We start from the raw sequence: 21390 nt of genomic DNA on the forward strand, positions 1-21390 counted from the left end.
ATCTTCCTATCATATTTATCATGTTATAGATTTCTGCGTATCTTTCTTCCTTCTCTTCTTTGTCTTTCTTCCTTTCTTTCCTTTCTCCTTCCTTCCTTCATATATTTTTTCTTCCTTTCAATCTATCATTTTTCTATTTATCCATATATTATCTTTCTATCATATTTATATCATCATCTTTCTATTTGTCTATACATAACATTTATATTTATTTTTTATTACCTTGGGAAGAAATGCATTTCACTAAAATAAAAATCTTGCTATTCCCTCTCCCTTGGCCTCTGAACTTACCTTGGCCTTGGCATTAACTTTGGCTTTATTCTGAAGTAAATATTTGGCTACTTCTGTGTGCCCAGCTCTGGCTGCCATATGCAGTGGTGTCTCTACTTTCTATAAAACAAAAAAAAATTTTCAAATCTTCACTGATGGTTCATTCACACAATGATACATAATGAGCTCTCAAGTTCTTCTTTATTATATCTTAGGGATTAGTTCTTCCATTAGATAACCTCTTCTATTTTAGGAAGTCTTGTGAAGAAATTATTGCTCCCTCCCCCAGGATAGTGAGGAGAAGACATACATAGGTTATGAAAATAGCAGAGAGAGTTACGAAGCCCATGGAAATAAAGTCAATGTAGGCAAAACATAATGCCTGAATATAGGGAGATCAACAGATAATGGAAATGCACAATTTAGCTGGGCAGGAAAATGTGAACTGAGTTTGGGATACTAAGCCAAGGTGGTCCACACAGAACAGGAGAGAGGTCCACACAGAACAGTTTATAGTTATAGAAATGAGGAGCTTGAGATGTTATGATGAGTTATGTTGCATAAGGAATTAACTAAGGAAATTTGAGTTCATGGTGACAGCCACATTAATTCTTTTTTATTACCTCTTGACTCGCTTTCCCCTCTAGCTAAGTAGCTAAGTAGAAAATTAAATTCTGGACTCAAACATACATATATATATATATATATATATATATGTGTGTGTGTGTGTGTGTGTGTGTGTGTGTGTGTGTGATATAATAAAAAAACTATATGCAAGTGAATTTATTTTTTTTCCTTTCTCTTAAACAATTTAACTAAATTTTACTTTTATGATTAAACATGAACAAAAATGGAACATTTCATTACATTTTTAAAAAAACACAAAAAAAGAGGATTGAGTATAAAACCACGAATCTCTATTATGTGCAGCTTGTTTTAAATGAACTTTACAAGTGTACTTGGGTAACCTACATAGGACATTCCCAAGCTGCTCTACAGAACAAAAGATTGACACTGGCTTCCCCATCAGATTTATATTGCTGCTCACCTCTGACATTAAGAGGTTTTTTCTGTATATCTAATTTGAAAGGAAGTTAGTATAAAAAGGGTATCGTGCCCCAGTCTGAAGTTTCAAGTGCTCTGAGTATCCTCCTTATATCCCAAGAGACCTGATTTCACAAAGCTAATTAAAGACCTTGCCTTGTCTCTGGATACTAAGATAATAAGCCCTAAGCCTTACCACATTGGAGACATTAGGTGATGCTCCCCGCTGAAGAAGATTCTTCACAATGGGAAGGTGCCCCATGAAGGATGCTACATGGAGTGGGGTCAGTCCAGACTGCAACAAAAAAAGAAACATAAGAACAAGTTCACTGTTTAATTGGGTAAATGCCAAATGGAGAGAATGCCTACCATATATAATCTGTGGTGGTGGCTTTTGAGGGTGTAGGGAGGGGATGGTCTTTGTTTCTTTGGTATATATGTATTTAATTTACATTTTATGCCCTGGTACCTTATGGGAATGAACAGAGAATGAATTGGGGTGATCTGGTAGCCCCCAAAGAGCAGAAGTATAATAATAGTAGCAATAACTAACATATGATGCATACTATGTACCAGGCATACTGCTAAGCATTTTTACAATGATTATCTCATTAGATCCTCATGAGAACCCTGGGAGATAGGGGTTATTATTATTATTCACATTTTAAGATGAGCAAGTGACTTTCCCTGGTTGTCCTTTGAGAAAAAGATACTTCTTCCAAGCAGGACTGGAAGGAAAATCAGGCTGAGTTGTAGCATTGGTCACTTTCAGTATATATGAGCCTATGACTTTTGGTTAGTAGCAGGATAAGATCAGTTTTTAGAGGCAGAATATACTTACCAAAGGTGTATCCTTGGAAGAAGAACACTATAGCGTAGTAGTGACTCTCTGAGCCCTGGTGTGGTCATAAACTAGGAGTAAGACTTAAACTATGTGGGAATAATCTGCCATTTGGTTAAAAACCTAACAAAACACTCAAGTTACTTTCTGGTAATAGCTTGAGTGTCTGGAAGAAAGCTGTGGCTATTTGGTTCAGCTATGGAAAAGATCCTGAGCTGGGACATATTTCATCCCACCAGCAGAAAAGTACCTGCTGGAATGACCCACTCCAGAGAAGGTCAAAGTAGCTAGGACTTGGGATCTGCAAAATCCACCCATGATCTCTGAGAAACAGGAAATTTCCATTAGACTAGTCTGCTTAATAAGATATACATCCTCAAAGCTTCTGGGGTGGGGGCTCAACTTGAGGAAAGAACAACATAATTCCTAAGAAAAAAAATCCCATAACCTTCTGCAAAGCAATTCATGCCCTCACTAGGCTCTGCCAGCTGAAAGGTGAGTTACCTACCTCGGTGACTGCATCTATGGAAGCTCCCGTCTTCAGCAGCAGCTCCATCACACGGATATGATTCTTCTTACAGGCAATGTGTAAGGGCGTGAAGCCATTCTACAACACAATCAGACAGGAGATGCCCACACACCAATTCAAGAACACAGAATGTCACCTTGTGTCTAGACTGCAATCTTTGCAGTCTTTAAAAGTCAGAAGGTTTCCACACATGAAATGCTAATAGATGTAAATCATATGGCATACAGGTAGGCTTCCCTTTATGCATTAAAATGTTCCTTAGTAAGTAATAATCATAATCATAATCCACAGATACAAAGTGCTTTGGTAAATCCAATCATGTTTTTAAAAAAATATATACATATATATCTATATGTATCTATCTATCTATCCATCTATTCATCTGTCCTTCTGTCTATCTATTCATCTCTCTTTCTGTCTTTGTCTCTCTCTCTCTCTTCCTGTCTGTGTGTCTATCTTCTTGTCTCTCCATCTGTCTGTCTGTCTGTCTGTCTATCTATCTATCTATCTATCTATCCTCCTGTCTGTGGCTGTCTGTCTGTCCATTCATCCATCCATCCATCTATTTATCTATCTTTATAGATACTAGGGATGGATATATAGGTATTTATACTATTTTGGAGGATTTTGGTTTTGAGATTAGATCTCCAGGGCCAGCCAATCATGGCCTTGATCTCCTTGCTGATTGAAATAGAAGTTTTATTTGGTTTTTCTGGTCTGAGTCAGTTCACCCATTTTTAATCAGCCTGGTGGCTCCTTGTTCCTGGGGATTCATCTTATTGGTACTGGACTTAGTCAATTCTAGACCTTTTTCTGCTCAGAAGTCCTAAGCTCAAGTGATCCATCAGGTTTATCTTTCCCAGAGGCAAGGATTATAGACAGGGGTATGCTGGAGCCAGCTCAACCCTACTTATGAGAGCTGGTTGTTAAATTTTCAGCGTGAGAATTCATATCTCAGAATTTGACCAGTGCTAAAAGTCATGACTTGATTTGTTGTTTTTTGATTGTCTAGAAAATGTCAATAATACAGATTAAACTTAGAAGTATGTCATGCATAAAGAGACCCAGTTGCTAAATATTTATCAACACACCACTAACAAGAAACATGTGCTACTACATCCAACTGGGAACATGTTCTTTTAAAGAATCCCTTGTTGAATTCTTCTATATAGTGAAGATTGCTTTGTAAAACAATTAATGCATCTCCCTCATTCAATTTTAATAATTTTTATAAATTGAGATTTTTGTGCATGAAATTTGCATTGAACAAGGTGCATCTGTAGTATGAGCTAACAACTTCTGTGGGGACAGGGGACATCCAGATACCTTTCCCCTTTTTTCCTTCTCATCAGAGTGGCAATACTGGTCCCTGGGCATACAGTATAGAGGTGCATGAAGATTCAAAAAGGTACCATATTGTAGAGAGTTCCCTGACCACATACTGGAGGGTCCTAGAATGATTTCAGGAACTCCTTAGAGGGAATGGGGGAAGGACACCTCCAATCTCTGGAAGGTTATTGCTTTAGATCTGACTTCTATGTAGGAGTTGTGAGTCCCTTTGAAAAAGATAAATGTTTGGCCTGAGCATATATGCAGAAAGATCCTGCAAATGTTTCTGTTCTCAGAAGCTCAGACAGGGAGTAGGCTCTCCCCATGTGACTTGTCAACCAATATGAAATTTCCTGTGCCAATTTGTTTGAAAACTTCACCCTGAATATGGGCATTTAATTCTTTGGTATTTACCCAGAATAGAACAATAAAGCAGGATATTCAGAGACTTCAGAATTAGGTGAGGAAGGATGACACTTTACAAATGTCACAGTCCTGTCAAATGTCCCATAACTCATGCTAAGACCCCAGAGGCCACACACATTTTTAGGGCAAAAATTCCTCCCTCAGCCCTCACCCTTTTCCATCATCCTTCTACTCACCAGGGCTCTGGAATTGGGTTTGGCCCCTTTATCCAAAAGCACCTTTGCCACTCTATGGTGGCCACAGTGGGCCGCTACGTGGAGAGGTGTCAGGTGGTCCAGGGTGATGTCGTCTATTTCTGCATTGTACTGAAGCAAGAGCCGCACACAATCTAGATGGTCACCTTGAGCTGCCATGTGGATGGGGGACAAGCCATTCTGGGTATAGAGAGGAAAAAACGGGGAACTTCAGAACCACCTTTCCAACTTTTTCTCTAAATATACCAAAATGTGACCTCTATTCTACCCAGGCTATCTTACTCCTGTCCCTTAATACCTCCTAAAACATGACCTGGTGGAAAGAATACTGGATTTGGAATAAAGAAACTGGTTTTAATCCTGGCTTGGGATCTAATCCCAATGGGATCCGGGAGAAGGGACATAACCTCCTCATGCCTCAGTTTATTTGTAAATTGTTGTTTGTCCTTTGTTTTTGAAGAGGACCAAAGACACCAGAAGAGTGATGTTTTGACTTCTCCATGAACTGGATTTAAGTGAGGCAGAATCAGCAAAATCAGCAGCCTCATTCACCCTCTCTTCCAGAGTCATCTTAGTCCAGTGGCAAGACCAAAGTTAGGATGGCTAGCGATGGCCCAGGAGGCAATAGATGCTCTTGGCCTTTATATACCAAGATCTTTCCCTAGATCTCAAGTTGTCTTGAATATAGATAATTGTAAATTAAGGATGGTGGACTCAGTGATCTATCATTAGTAGCACTGGACCTGGATCTGGGAAGACTCATCTCCCTGAGTTCAAATCTGGCCTCAGACACTTCTTAACTGTGTGACTCTGGACAAGTCAATTCTGTTTATCTCAGTTTCCTCATCTGTTAAAATGAGTTGAAGAAGAAAATGGCAAATCAATTCCAAATGGGGTCAAAGAGAGTCACACACAAGGAAAACAACTAAACAACAATAAGTTGCAGAGATAGAGGGGATTATTTCCTTTGGGAGTTCCCTCTACCAATGAGATCACAAGTGCAACTCCCCGTATTGGTATCTTGTCTGTTTCCAATCCTTTCTTACTTAATACCAGATTTTTTTTTTTAAATCCACTATTTGTGTGTATCTGTGTGTGTGTGTGTGTGTGTGCACGCGCGCATGTGTGTGTATGTATGCATGTGCATGTGTGTGGTATCTTACCTCACAGACTATAAATTTCCTGGGGACAGGCATTATTGATCACCATGCTCAGGACATCCGATAAGGCAGAGAGTTAGTGCAATGACTAGAGCAATAGATCTGGATAGACTTCAAATCCAGCCTCAGGTACTTAATAACTGTAGGAGCCTGGGCAAGTCATTTTAATCTTCCTGCCTCAGTTTCCTCATATATAAAATGGGAGTCTTAGTAACACCTCCTTCTCAGGGTTTTTAGGATTAAATGATGTAAAATTTGTAAAGACCTGTGCAAACCTTAACATACTATGTATGTATTAGTTATTATGAATAGTAGTAGTATAATGCATGGGGTAAATGCTTAACAAATATTTGTCAGTGGAATGACAGAATGTGAGAGCTGTATATAACCATAGAGAGGATCTGGCTCTTATTTAGATGAAGGCATTTAAGCTGAAGAGGCAGAGGAAGACTTAGAAGTCAAAAACATGGAAAATGGCAAAGCCCAGACTCATGACGGGTCTTCTCTGCCAGTCTAGTACTGCTTACACTACTAACTACTACCACCACCACCATTTATATAGTACCTACTGTGCTGGGCATCGTGTTAAACATTTTACAAGTACTATCTCATTTGATTCTTGTAGAGGGCCAGTATTGAAGGAAGAGTCCAGTTCAGGTATTACTTGAGACAATATCTGAACTGAACTCTTCCTGTACATGGACTTATTCAATACTGGTCCGCTACAGATTCTCATAGCCACCATGGGAAGTTGGTACTAATTTTTTTTACACACAAGGAAACTGAGGCAAGTAGCATGAAGTGAATTGCTCCCAGATCACACAGCTATTAAGTGCCTGAAGCCAGATGTGAACACAGGTCTTCCTTACTTTAGGCTTAGTGTTCTATCCATTATATCACCTAGCTGCCAATGGAATTTGGGATGACATCCCTTTGCTACTCTAATCTCTCTGTCTGCCTCTGATTCTCTCTCTCTCTCTCTCTCTCTCTCTCTCTCTCTCTCTCTCTCTCTCTCCCCCTTCCTCTCTGTGTCTCTGTCTGTGTGTGTCTCTGTCTCTCTGTCTCTGTACGTGTGTGTATCTCTGTCTTTTTCTCTGTGTATCTCTGTTTCTGTGTATATCTGTATCTATTCCTCTGTCTCTGTTTCTCTCTTTGTCTTTCTCTGTCTTTGTGTCTCTGTCTCTGAATGTGTGTCTGACTCTCTCTGTCTCTCTCTGTTTCTCTCTGTCTCTGTTTCTTTGCCTCTGTCTCTCTCTTTGTCTTTATCTCTGTTTCTTTGTTTCTTTCTTGTCTCCCTCTGTCTTTCTCTGTCTCTCTGTGTGTGTATGTGTGTATGTCTCTCTCTGTGTCTCTGTCTCTCTCTGTCTTTGTTTCTCTGTTTCTGTTTCTCTCTGTCTCTCTGCCTCTATCTCTTTGTGTCTATCTCTGTGTGTATCTCTATTTCTGTGTGTCTTTGTCTCTGTGTGTGTCTCTGCCTCTGTGTGTCTCTCTCTGTTTCTGCCTCTCTATCTCTGACTTTCTCTCTGTCTCTACCTCTCTCTCTGTATCTCTGTCTCTCTTTGTCTCTGTCTTTTTCTGTTTCTCTGTCTCTGTCTCTCTCACACAAATACACACCCTTTTGCTTATGTTCTTACTATTTATTTCTCAGAAATTCAGTTTAGTCAACCATAATTCAAAGTGACAGCACTTTGTTTTATTGTTGGATTAAACTGATGCTAAATGACATTAAAATAGATAATGTACTTTATTGTATGGTGGTAGAAGATTAAATTATGTACCCAGAAAGAAGATTTCTAAAGGGTCACTCATATACATGAACATTAATATAATAATACTAACAGTAATGTTAACTTCTATTGACATAATGCTTTTTACTTTCCAAAATGCTTTATAAAACTTTTTTTATTAACATCTTTTGTTTTTATGTTATCTTCATATCCAAATATATCCCTTCCCTTCCCCTATTTAGACAACCATTCCTTGTAACAATAAAAAGAAGGAGAAATACAAAGCAGTTTCATACACATGGTACAAAGGAAGGAGGGGTTTGGAATTGAATAGAAACAGATGGTCACTATACCATAAATAAGGATATCTGTAGGCTTCATGCTGACTTAGAAAACCACATATTAGCATTATATATGTTTTGTTTTATTTTTATTTACTTTGTTAACTCTTTCCCAATTACATTTTTATCTGGGTTCAGGATATATTCAGGAGTGTCGTGGGTCACATGAAGTGTTTATGTATATGTCATTTCTAGCATAGTATATATGGTGCTGGACTTTGAAATAGGATGATCTGGATTCAAATCTTGACTCAGTCACTTCTTATATGACCTCGGACATGTCATTTAAGCCCTCTGTGCCTCAGTTTCCTCATTTGCAAAATGGGAAATGAGAAACTCAATGGACTCTAAGGTTCCTTTAAGTTCTAAATCTGTGATCCTAGGGATGCTTATGATTCCCATTTTTTAGAATTACTGTAAGGAAAATGCTTTGTAAATCTAAATAAGGCATATAAAGATGAGCTATTCTTAGTCTTTTGCCTCGTTTTGTATTCCCAGTACATAGCACAGCACCTGGCACATTTGACCACTGTTCAGTCATTTTCAGTTTCGTCCAACTCTTTGCTACTCCATTTGGAGTCTTCTCGGTAAAGAAACTGAAGTGGTTTGCCTTTTCCTTCTTCAGACTATTTTACAGATGAGGAAACTGAGGCAAACAGGGTTAAGTGACTTACTCAGGGTCACACAGCTAGTAAGTGAGGCTGTAGGTGCAAAATAAATGCTTATTGAATTGAATTCATAGTAAGAGAAAATCTGAACACAGTCTTCAGATTTTGATCTTGAAAAAGGGCTGTCAAAGATGAATGAGGCACACACCTTGGTTTTGGCCTGAATGGGTGCCCCATGGTCCAGCAGGAGCTCTGAGATTCGCACATGCCCATTTCTAGCTGCACAGTGGAGAGGAGTCAGTTCATCCTTAAAAAACAACAAATAAACGACAACGACAACAAAAAACACCTTTGATTAGCAGGAGCCAGTCAAACGAGATGACGATGGGCAACCTCACGGCCACCCTTTATTCACATAAAATTTGGTTGTCCCCACAGGGACAATCTCTTTGTCTTCATCCGCACTATGGCCGCACATTGTTCTAGCCTTTCTGGTGCATTGTTAATTAGGTCACCGAGAGAGCCCACTATTGCACAGCCAGGGAATCTGCCTCGAGTGCAAAAATCCCTCCCCTTGCCTTTCCACAACCGCGCTCCCCAGCAGGCGCAGTGAGCAGACAGCCTACCTTGGTCCTCGTTTCTATCTCAGCGCCGCGATCCAGCAGGAGCCGCACCATAATCACATTCCCTCTGCGAGAAGCTATGTGCAGGGGAGTGATGCCGTTCTGCAAAACAAGGAGCGGGGGAGTCAGGGCCCCGGCTTACACAGGGGCTATGTGAAGAGGGATGTGATTCGACTCATTTTGCGTCTTGTGCAGAAGTTTTCCTACCTTCGGGAAGTACGCAAAAACATTAAAAAGCTCAGAACGGGCAAAGCTGACTGTGGCCATACAGGTTTAAATTCAGTTGCAACTGACATTGAGTGAGAGGAACTGAGTTTCCTCCCCACTCAGAGAGATGAATCTTCCTAAAGAAGTAGAACTCATTCCTTCTGTCTCTGTGTCTCTGTCTCTGTCTCTGTCTCTGTCTCTCTCTCTCTCTCTCTCTCTCTCTCTGTGTGTGAGAGAGAGAGAGTGTGTCTGACTCTGTCTCTCTATCTCTCTGTCTATCTGTGTGTGTGTGTGTGAGAGAGAGAGAGAGAGAAAGAGAGAGAGAGAGAGAAAGAGAGAGAGAGAGAAAGAGAGAGAGAGAGAGTGAGTCTGACTCTTTCTTTCTCTTTATCTGTCTCTGTCTCTTCCACTCAGGCAGATGAATCTTTCTAAGAAGTAGAACTCACTCCTTTCTCTCTCTCTCTCTCTCTCTCTCTCTCTCTCTCTCTCTCTCTGTCTCGGTGTTTTCCTCTGTCTTTTTTTTTTCTATCTCTGTGTCTCTGCAGATTTCTCTCTGTGTATCTCTTTCTGTCTCTGTGTTTCTCTGCCTCTGTCTCTCTGTGTGTTTTTTTCTGTCTCTCTTTGTCTCTCCCACTCAGGCAGATGAATCTTCTTAAGAAGTAGAACTCACTCTTTCTGTCTCTTCCTCTCTGTATCTCTTTCTGTGTCTCTTTGTCTCTCTGTGTGTTTCTATGTCTCTTTCTCTCTCTGTTTCTTTGTCTTTCTGTGTCTTTCTCTCTTGTGTATTTCTTTCTGTCTCTGTGTGCCTCTCTGTCTCTGTATTTCTCTCTCTTTCAGATAGATAGGTAAATATAGATAAAGATTTTTCAGCAAATCTTTATTACATAGATCTGGTGACAGCACTTTTTGGTCAAACCTTCAGTGACTCCCTATGGCCTATCCAGCAAAGTTCATTCTTCTTTGAATTGCATTCGAGGCTCTCCACAATCTGTAGCCACCCGACCTTTTCACTTTTACTTACATTTTGCTCTTGATGCCATTAGTCCTCTTCAAGGATGAAAGATGAACAACAATAACAACAACTACCACTTATTCCCCAACCACTATGCTTCTCCCAAATTATACTATTCCCCATATCCTATACATGTCCTATTCTTTCTCACCTCCAAGCTTTGATTTAAAACATAGCTTAAATTACATCACTGATATATAGGACTGTTGGATTCTGACCCATCATTTTAAGTCCAATTTAATACCTATACCACTATTAAGCCTTTCTTAATCCTATCTTTCTGCTTCAGATCTCACATAATACTTTCTTCATTCTTCTCTAACATACTGATATATTATTCTGTTGTCTCTGTGTTATAACCCTAAATGATAAGCTTCATCAAGGCAGGAATTACATTTCATCCAAACTTTGCATTTCCCCCAGGGTCTAGCTTTTTGATATGTTCACTGTATACACATTATATTGTATATTTCAGTTTGCTGAATTGGAATGAAAAACCTAATGATAAGAAAAAACTCAGTTGTACGTCCCATTAAGTCAAAGGGTGAATGTAATTGATCATGACTAAACAAAGACAATATCACCAGACAAAAGCCTAGAGATTTTGTCAGAAAGGATGAAAAGGCTTTAGGCGGGACCAGAGATGTACTTGACCATTAATTGCTTCTTAGTTAGACAGAATAATATATCTATGTATATGTTGCATCCTCTTCTCCCAGTAGAATATAATCTCCATGAAGGCAGGATCTATTTTGTTTGTCTTTGTATGCACAGAACTTAGTATAGTGCCCCACATAAAACAGATCCTTGCTAAACATGTATTTGTTGAATGGGGAAACTGAAATATTCTCCAACAAATACCTCAGTACCTAACAGAGAGATAAAGAAGAACTCCCATGTACTAAGAATTGTTACCTGTGGTGTAAAATTCACACTGGCACCCCGGTTTAGTAATAATTGGGCCACATTGAGGTTCTCATAGTGGGCTGCTATGTGGAGCGGGGTGAATCCTGTCTGTTGAATAAAGAGAAGAAAAATTGATCAGTAAAGTCCCTGAAATGGTGATTACATTGTCTCAGTATCTGGGGATGTTGGTTGTGATCAGAGGAGTTCCCAGAGTACCTATAGATTGGGGCCAGATAAAAATATTTTCTGAAGGGGGCCAAATGTCCACTGGTAGATCCCTGCCTGGTGAGTTACAGGAAGATAGTAAAAATGGAGTGTGGGAATCCTCCCAGGATATAAGCACTGCCTTTAGAATCATCCTGAGTTCAGTATGTATCAGGATCCAAGATCTAAATGGGATTTTTTTCAACCTAATTCATGGACTTGATGGCCAATTAATCCAGATGATTAGTGAAGGGTGCTTCTTATACTGAAAGGCAGGTAGGTGGTGAAGTGGATAGAGTATTGGACCTGGAATCAGAAAGGCCTGACTTCAAATGTGAACTCAGACACTTACAAGTCACTTAACTGTTTACCTTCGTTTCCCCAACTGTAAAATAGCAAAAACAGCCCCCTTCTCTCAGGGTTGTTTTGAGGATCAAATGAAAAAATATTTATAAAGAGTTTAACACATCACTTGGCATGCTTAATAAATAATAAACAAACAAATCACTTAAATACTTGCTTTTTTACTTCCTAACAAGGCCAAAACAGGTGAATTGATTCTTTCCCTTCTATTGACCTAGGGATTTGTCTAACTGCCTTACCATGTTGCAAAGGCATACATATGGTCACAAGAGGAAGCAAGAGGGAGAGAGTATGAATGGCAAATCCAGCCTTGGTCCTGCAAAAACAACTCAGTGAACATACCCTAATGATGATAACTCAAAGCACAGGGCCTTGTGCCTGATAGGGGACTGATAAATATTAAATGAATGAATGAATGAATGAATGAATGAAAATGGAATTAGTGATGCCATCTTAACCTACATGGATGATAATATCTAAAGGGGCTGTGGGGTATAAAGGGAGGACTTGGGAATCAGAAAACCTGGTTTGGAGTTCCAGCTTTATGCTTCTTTATTATTTTAACCTGCATGAGTTATCTCTTTGAGTCTCAGGTAACCTTATCTACAAAACTGGCATGAAAACTGAACCACTTACCTCACACATCTCTTGTGAAGAAAGTGCTTTCTAAAGCCTTTCTAAAGTCTTTTCTAAAGTCTTATATGAACTGATGCTGAGTAAAGAGTAGAATCAAGAGAACATTGCACATAGTAACAAGATTATGTGATGATCAACTGTGATAGACTTGGCTCTTTTCAACAATGCAGTGATTCAAGGCAATTCTAATCGACTTCAAATGGAAAATGCCCCCTACATCCAGGGAGAGAACTATAGAGACTGAATGTGGATAATAGTATTTTTACCCTTTTTTATTTGTTTTTTTCCTTTCTTGTGTTTTTTTCCCTTTTGATCTGATTTTTCTTGTACAACATGACAAACGTGAAAATGTGTATAAAACAATTGTGCATATTTAATCTAAAAAAGTACTTTTTAAATTGCCTAATGTGAGATAAAGACATATTCTCATGGTACAGGGGTACCCTTGGCCCATTGCTCATTACTCCTCATTATTCCTTTTTGCAGTCTCTGCCAGAAGGAAAGCTGGGTGAAAGAAATTCAGCACTATAGTAGTCATAGGGCCAAAATGATCTGGCTAGATATATTTATGAATGACATAGGGTGACAAGAAATATATACTTCTTGCCAGTGATATTTCTACCACAATGCCAGTTGTAATGTATCATTTGGGTCCTGTCAATTTTGGTGCTGAACTTGCACAGTTTTCATTTTAATATTTGGTTTAGGTTAATTCATGCCCAACTTATCCTAAATTACTTGCAGGAAGGGGTCTCTGCTCAATGCTTCTGTCCCATAGATTTAATAGTCCAAACATCTGCATGTGTCTGCAGTGTCACTCCCTTACCTTGGACAGCACATCTGCATTTGGGTCATTTTGGAGTAGGACAGCTGCAGTCCTTGTGTCATCGTTCCGGGCTGCGATGTGAAGGGCTGGCAGACGCACCTTTCCCTTTGTCCCATAATTGATCAGGTGAGCCACCACGTTCTCATGACCCTGCTGCAAAGCCACAGCCAATGGTGTGAAGCCATCCTGAATGGAAGAGAGAAAAAGGAGATGAGCAGAGGAAGATGACTTACTACAGCAATTTATATGACTTTTCAGAGACTCAGTTTCCTCATCTGTAAAATGAGCAAGTTACAGCTCTGAAAATTTGTCATTGATAATAAAAATAATAATGATAGATAAAATAATTGGTTTTTAGAGATAGGAATCCTAGAGAAAATCTAGAGCAACTACTCTTTGCAAAGGTGAGGAAGAAGGCTCACAGACATTTTAGCTAAGCTAAGATCACTTAGGTAGTAAGCAATAGAGCTGGAAGCCATAAAAATCACAGAATCTTAGGGTTGAAGGGACCTCAAAAGAGACCATTTAATCCAAAATCCCATCTTTGGGGCAGCTAAGTGGCAAGTGGATAGAGCACAAGCCCTAGAGGCAGAAAGAACTAAGTTCAAATGTGGCCTCAGACAGTGGATATGTATTAGCTGTGTGATCCTAGACAAGTTACTTAACCCCAATTGCCTTGCCAAAAATAAAAAAAAAATTCCCATCTTTTAAATTTATTTCTTGTATTTCCTTGAACAAGTAACTTAAAATCCTATACCTTTTTCCTCATCCAGATTCTGTCCAGCTCTGATTCTATGATGCTATGGATAAGAATCTCCTCTATAACTAACCTAAGAAAGTGGTCAATCCAGCTTTTCAACTGAAGACTTTATAGGAAAGAGAGTCTTTTGATTACCTCCTGAGACAGGACATCTTATGGATGTCATGATTATTAGCTTTTCCTTCTTCCATCAGTCCCAAACTTGCTCTCCTTTTATGCTCTCCAGATCTCCTAAAGCTTAACCCAATGCTCTCTTTACTACAAGATATAATCTTTCATCAGGCTGGCACTTTGTCCTTGAAATACACAGTGACTCAAAGTTGACTATCGTGGGAAATTTATACACATGGGCACATAGGCTCAAAAAGGACATATATGCAGACTGGCTGTCAAGATAGCATTTCTGCTTACTTGATAACACCACACTGGTGGCTTTCTGCAGAATTCTTTTGAGTTTTAGTTGGTTATATCCATAACCGGGACTCTCTGAATAATGATGGGAAACATTTACACAAAGTCTTAGCATTGCTGAACTGAAAAACCTAGTGCTAGAAGGTACCATAGAGACTATTTGATTGAAATCTTATTTTGCAGATGATGAAATGGACCCTGAGAGAATCATAGACTTGACCAAGATGATACAATTATTCTGAAAAAAGGGGTATACCAGATGCTCTTAAGGTCCTTTCCACCTCTCATGTTTACCATTGCTATCATCCACAAGCATTTGATTCTCCAATATTTCTAATAATGAGAGCATTTAAAGAGCCCTCTCTGTCTCTGTCTCTCTCTGCCTCTCTGTCTCTGTCTCTCTCTGTTTTCCTTCCTCCCTTCTCCTCTTTTTCTTCCCTCCCCCTCTCTCTAGCTCTGTATCTGTTTCTTTCTCTTTCTCCTCTCCTACTCTGTCTCCTTCTCTCTCTCTGTCTCTCTTCTCCCCCTCTCTCTTCTCTCTTTGTTTCTCCCTTCTCTCTCTTCCTCCCTTACTCCCTCCATCTCTTTTCCATCTCCATCTCTTTTTTCCATCTTTTCTCTTTCCCATTTTTCTTGTCTCCTCTTACTTTCTCCACATTTATCTCTCTTTGTTCTCTCTTTTTTCCTCTCTGCCTACTTTCTCCTCCCCTCCCTTCTACTTCCATCTCTCTTTTTCAGCTCCCTCTCTTTTCTTTCCTTCTCTGTCTCTTTTCCATATTCCTTCTTTATATTTAGTTCTTTTTCTCATCTCTGTCTCTATCCCTCCCTCTTTCTTCTCTCTATCTTTGTCTCTTTTTTCCTCTCTGTCTTTGTCTTTCTCTGTCTCTGTCCATCTCTCACATTCTGTCGTTTAATAGTCTGTGCTACAGGAGGTTCTGTGACTCTCTCTTAATATTTTTCCTATCTTTATCTTCAAATCCCAGATCATGCATCATACATACTCTATCCCCTGAGCACCTCTCCTACCATCACCATGGGAATCCAGTGGTCTCCAAATAGCAGATGGTCAATAGGAAACATCCTTCACTTGATATAATGGTAATGTTATTGAAATGTAGCCGGGGATCACTATACACATGTTGACAAGTATATTTGTACACTAGACTTGGGACTAGCAGGGATGATGGCATTTGAAACAGGTACTCACTTCTGTAGCAACATTCTGATTTGCTCCATTTTCCAGCAGAAACTTAACAACTTCCAAATGATTTTCCTGTGCTGCCATGTAGAGAGGCGTAAAGCCTTTCTGTAAGCCAAGAAAACAATTTATTATAGACATTATAAGACTTACTGTTAGCCTCTTTTTGAAGTAGAGATGGGAAGAAGCTTGTCTTGAATTAAATTTCATCAGGTACCAAGTAAGACCATTACATTTTGGTCTATAATTGCAAAAGTACACAGTAGTTATGAGACTTTAGTGACATCCTCTTTAAAGCTAGAGCATGTGCTTTATTCTTTCGATTTTTTCTATCTCTGCTGTATATTTCAGTTTCTTTCATTCATCTTCTACTTCTTCACTTTGTTTTCTCTCTCTTTCACCCAGCCATAACTAAAGTGAATTTTATTTTTTATTTTTTGTTTTTATCAAATAGGACTTTATGTTGATTGTGAAAAACAAATAAACACATGTTTTCCAACTTTCTCTGAAAAAAAAAGACACTGATTTATTTCGCCTTTTTATTACTTTGGCCCTAAACAATTTCTGTAGAAAAACAGATTGTCTATCTTTCAAGTCTTCAGGAACACAAGAAAGATGATTGATGATTCTCTTTCACACACAGAAATACAGGCTACTGTCTACTGTAGGAAGGTTATTACTCCAATCACATAATAGTTGACAAAGGGACAGAATTAGGACAAATCCTCTATTCTGTGGTTATAAGAAGGAGTTGTTTCTGGTTGCTGAAATCCTAATCATTTCAATTAATTTTAAAAAATAATAAAATTAAAAAACTTATTAAGTTTGCAAGAAATTAAACTCAAAAGAAAAAAAAAAGACCATCAACATGCAGGTATCTATATCAACAGTTACTGCTTTCCTTTATGTCTCCTTCCATTGCTTAGCTAATCCAACTCATGATGTGTATATATGCTGAGTTTTTATATTGTCTTAATCAATATGTTCACTGAATCTGGTTTTGGTTTCTTCACTTACTTCAACCACTAGAAAGATATGCTCAGGATGGAAGTCAGTAAATGTTGGCCCAGCAGATCCTTAAGTAGAAATCTTAAAATATGGGACAAACTTAGGTAAAGAAGCGGAACAATGATATGGGCCATCAGTTTCCAGGAGAAATGATTTGACTTTACATGTGTTCATACCTGGAGAGCAGGCAGCTCCTATCATCCTTCTCCTCTTACTTCCACAAACCTATAACCCCTTATCATTTTGGCCCTTTCCTCCAACCTTACAGGAGATGGAATAAACCAGCACTATAAAGAATGGGGAGCACATTCTCTGGATTATTGTGGGGAATGTTTCCCCATAATTGATGTTGACAACTGAGAGAACACTCTCCCTGCTTTGCACTAGTTACAACTCTAATATTTCTCTGCTCTTATTTTACTCCTCAGTATCCTATCAACCTGCTGTGATGAAGCCCATAGTGGTGATCTAGCTCTGGTATGCTCAGAAATTTGCGATTTAAAATGCACAGAACATAATGACAATAGAAATGAAGGAAGAACAAGAATGAATAGTTGCTGGGAAAACTATTCCCAGATTATAACTATGTGTTATAATCACTACTGGAGGCAGAATTTTTAAAGATATAGATGTATGTTTATTTCAACAAGACCTCGTCAGTACATAATTGAGTGGAGATGGCAGAAAAATAATCAAAGAAGAAAACTATTACCTTCCAGGCAGTCAAAACATGACTTGGTTTGTTGAAAGTAAGTATATTACCTGAGACTGTGCGTTGACATTAGCTCCATAGTTGACGAGTTCCCGGACCACTTCATCTTGACCTGCTAGGGCAGCAATGTGCAAGGCTGTGTTCCCCTTCTGAAACACATCATGGATGGGAAGGGCAAAGGTCATTTACTATACAGACATCACAAACGACTCCTCAAATATATTTGGACAAAGAAGCCAGGTAGATGATCTCTGGGGTACCTTCCGCCTCTAAAATTCTATGAGTTTAGGAAAAGGGTTCAATTGACTTTCTTCATGGGAGAATGGAGTAGAGGTTATGTATGTGTGTCTGTGTATATATGTGTATGTGTCCAACATTCCTCTTGGACAGAGATGCTCCTGCTCCTGCTCCTGGCTTGCCAAATAGTCAGCATTTCTCCAGATGCCCACTGCTTGGGTAAGCCCACCAGGATGTTTTCCTCAGGTCCCTCTTGCTGTCTTGTCTGTCTGTGGTTCTGCTGGATGATGGCATGGGCGTAGGACCCTCAGCCGAGCCTGAACAACCAAAAAGAGCAGGCCACCAGTTCCTGTGGTCTCAGCACTAAGGCTTGGGAAAATACCCATAACAAATACAAAAATAAAAGTTCGTGCCTAAGTGAAGGCCAAAGAGAATGGGAAAGGTAGGAGAAGGGCAAACTTAGGGAGAGAAGAGAAAGGGAAAGAACAAAGACATGAGGTTTGTGGGCTTCAGATTATATGGAGAAAATTGGAGCAGAGGGAAAAACCTAAGAAATAAGAAAGGAAACTGTTAAAGGAAATGAGAAAGACAAAAAAAAAAAAAAAGAGAAAGAAAATGTGAACTGATTATAATGAGAACAAATGAAATAGGGAAGAATTAGCCAAATGAGGGAGGAGAAGATGCCAGAGAATGAATAGTGGAAGCAAAAGAGAAAGGCAATGAGAATCTAGAGAGAAATTTTCTTTAAGGAGAGATAATAGAGAAATCAGAAAGTCATGTCCAAGAAAGAGAGTAATTTTCTTCTCTTTTTTTTCTTGCCCTTAAATGGTCCTGGGTATATTTAAAACCAAATCAAAAGTCAGGAGAGGGATTAGTAGGCATTGCTTACTGAACAGTGATGGCACCTAGGCTGCATGCCTGTCTGTGTACTCTTCCACCCCTCATGTGAATCCCATGGGACACATCAGCATATTCTAAAAAGTATAGTGGATAAAGGTCTGGGTCTGAGTTTAGGAAGGCCTGAGTTCAAATGTGACCTTAATCACTTAATAGCTGTGTGTTACCATCCTGGGACAATAATGTAACCTCTGTCTCCCTCTATTTCTTCACCTATAAGATGGGGACAATAATGATAGCAATCTTGCAGGCTAGTGAGGAACAAATGAATTAAAATGCATGTAAAGCACTTCATAAACCTTTAAAGCATAATAACATAAATAAATGCTACCTGTTCTCCAGAGAAGGTGGATCATCACCACCCATGTGAACCCCTTAGGACACTGAATTGGGCTGAGAATGTTGGATTTGTCCATTCTTTTAAGTCAAGGGCAGGAACCATAAGTGAGCTCATTCAATTACTAAGTAATTTAAGCAGCAGAGGGGTGATCTGACTTCATTCTTTACAGCTCATATATAGTGTATGGATTTTAGCCAACAGCAGCCTAAACACTTAATCGATCAGGGGAAATTTAGGACCAGACAATCAAGGGACTATAAAAAAAATACTGTTGCTGTCTATATGGTAGCAAAAGAAACTTTGTTACAAGGGACAGAGAAGTACTTAACAATTTACAAAGGGCCCTGAATATATATATATATAAGGATCATCTTTTTAAAAAATCCATATGTAGAAGGTAAATGGAGATAAATTTCATTGAAAGGTCTCTGGATATTAAAACTATGCTTCCTCTCCAAGTACTTCATTCAAGCCTCCAATTGTCTTTGTCTCCTTTTAGCTAGGAGAGCAAAGAGGGTCTGGAGGGATATACGTTAGCTATTTATATACAGCAGGTGCTCAATAAATGTCTGCAAGGGCTGATAGGTTCAAGGCTGAGCTGCTGACATCACTTCAGCCTTGAGAATGAAAGAATACTATACTTCACCCTTGAATCCCATCCCATTCAAACTTATCTGTGAACAGAAAGTGGCACTACCAGGAATAATTCTTCCTTTCAGCAGAGCTGACCTTTTCTTTGTCTGACTTTTTTCACAGGGCTCCCACTCCTTTAGCAAAAGATCCTCCCACCCATCCAAAGAGGTCAGCATAAGAACTAATACACAGAGACTAATTAATGATTTTTCATAGAAGTCCAAGCTCTTATACTTTTATTTTTTCTTTAAGAGCTTTTGGCCCTTGTGGGAGACTCACTTGCTATATCAAGTGGAACAGGTCTGCTGGCCAACACAGTATCTCTAGGAATCAAGGCTTAGAGAGAAGGTAGAGTGGACACCTTTTTCTCCATCAGGGATAGAAAAGGAGAGCCTTGGTCTGACTAGGAGAACCTCCTTCTTTTTTGCTTCAAGGCAAACCCATTCTCCATTTATTCAGAGATGGATATTTTCAGAAGGGAGAAGGGCATCCTTGGCTTGCTAACCTAGGACTTCATGGGCAAGAGTGGCGGTACTAAGTTTGTGAGAGTCCTGGTCCACACCGGGACTCGGTGGTGCTGAGACACCCTTGGGGGAGGAACAAAAGCAACCGGAAGACACTGGGAAATTGACTTACCCCCAAGAATTTCTGCATGTGCTCAAGGACAAGCTCACCCTACCCCTAGGTCAGGGGGAGAGTCGCGGGGGAAGGGGCGTGCTAGCAGCTCTTCTTTCTCTGCTTGATCTTTCAGCCTGAGGTAACAGCTGCCCTTGAAGGAGCCAGGAAAAATTATTTAGCTGTATTTTGATGCACAAAAATACCCAGTTTCTCCACTTGCAGGGAGTCAAGAGATCTTGTGGAAGGGAGGAGGGTCAGCAGTTGGTGCTGAGTGGATGGAAATGGAGGAGGGGAGCCTCCCATGGAGATTAATAAAGGTGATGGAGAGAAACAGCCTCGATCTGCTGTCTGTCTTCATGGATAGCCTCAGAGCCACCAGGAAGCCGTGGCTCTCTGCTCCTAGGGGATATGGGATGGAAGGGAGAATGCAGATGCTTCACATTTAAAATAAATTACTAATCATGGCTTATGGGCATGTAGGGTGGATTTAAATTTTTTTTTGTTTTGTTTTTCATTTACATCATACCAGTAGTTTGTTGTGTGTTTTGAAATCTGTCCTGCCTTGGACAATCGTTTCCCAGATTCCATTTCTCCCCATCACCGCCCCTCCCGTCTTCTGCATGAAATTCTGAAACTCACAATGGTTTAGGAAATTTCTATAAATAAAGAAGGATACACTGAGTGTTTCCTTGCAAAAAACAACCATCGAAAGGGAAATTCAGAGACAGTCAAAAATGTTGAAGCAGACTGTCTTTGCAGTTCTTGGGGACCAGCCAAAATGAGAGTATTGGTTTCTGGTGTCTCAGAGCCTTGTCAGATGGCTTGGCTCCTGTGCCCAAGGCAGGTGATAACATCAGAAGAGGGAAAAACATTAAGATTTTTTTTTAATCCCACAGAAGGGACACAGAGGAAACAATTTAAATTGGCTACAGGACTGGGGGGGGGAAAGTACCTCACAGGCTTACAAAACCATCCCCAAATCTTGCAGATCTGCATGGCAAAGTTCTTTTTCACTTTCTGCAGATGACATGAAAATTATAGAATTTTACCTCAAAGAGATGATTCCACTGTCACAATATTTTGGTGGCTCCTTTCATAACCATAAATTATACCCTCTTCTCTCTAGTACTGTTCTGGGCTCTCTGCACTAAAGGCGGCAAAATGTTTGCCGCTTGGTACTGCTGCCTGCGAAGCCATTTAATAAAGAGCAAAACTGAAAAATAAGATGCAGATGGGGAAAAACTCGAGGAGAAAAAAACAGGAAAAAATTGAAAGAAAGGAACAGGGATAGGTGAGGGGAGGAAAAGGAACTTGAGAGACAGTATTATGG

The 21390-nt window shown here is 39.5% G+C and overlaps 1 protein-coding gene across 11 annotated transcripts in view; it reads right to left on the bottom strand.

Annotated features, from left to right (window-relative positions):
• The window catches only part of ANK1 (ankyrin 1), a 326140-nt gene that overhangs the window by 85189 nt on the left and 219561 nt on the right, over positions 1-21390 (bottom strand). For 9 of the 11 annotated variants that reach the window (XM_031950761.1, XM_031950751.1, XM_031950759.1 and 6 more), the window contains exons 4-13: positions 17386-17484; positions 15625-15723; positions 13247-13432; positions 11227-11325; positions 9096-9194; positions 8678-8776; positions 4616-4813; positions 2664-2762; positions 1511-1609; positions 292-390 (exon numbers count right to left, since the gene is read on the bottom strand). In XM_031950761.1, coding sequence (XP_031806621.1) covers positions 292-390; positions 1511-1609; positions 2664-2762; positions 4616-4813; positions 8678-8776; positions 9096-9194; positions 11227-11325; positions 13247-13432; positions 15625-15723; positions 17386-17484 — 1176 coding nt within the window. Of the gene's footprint in view, positions 1-291; positions 391-1510; positions 1610-2663; positions 2763-4615; positions 4814-8677; positions 8777-9095; positions 9195-11226; positions 11326-13246; positions 13433-15624; positions 15724-17385; positions 17485-20078; positions 20212-21390 lie in introns of all 11 variants that reach the window. The other 2 variants (XM_031950758.1, XM_031950757.1) reach the window with 2 other exon arrangements.

The sequence above is a fragment of the Sarcophilus harrisii genome, chromosome 2 (genome assembly GCF_902635505.1).
Source record: "Sarcophilus harrisii chromosome 2, mSarHar1.11, whole genome shotgun sequence".
Taxonomy (NCBI): Eukaryota; Metazoa; Chordata; class Mammalia; order Dasyuromorphia; family Dasyuridae; genus Sarcophilus; species Sarcophilus harrisii.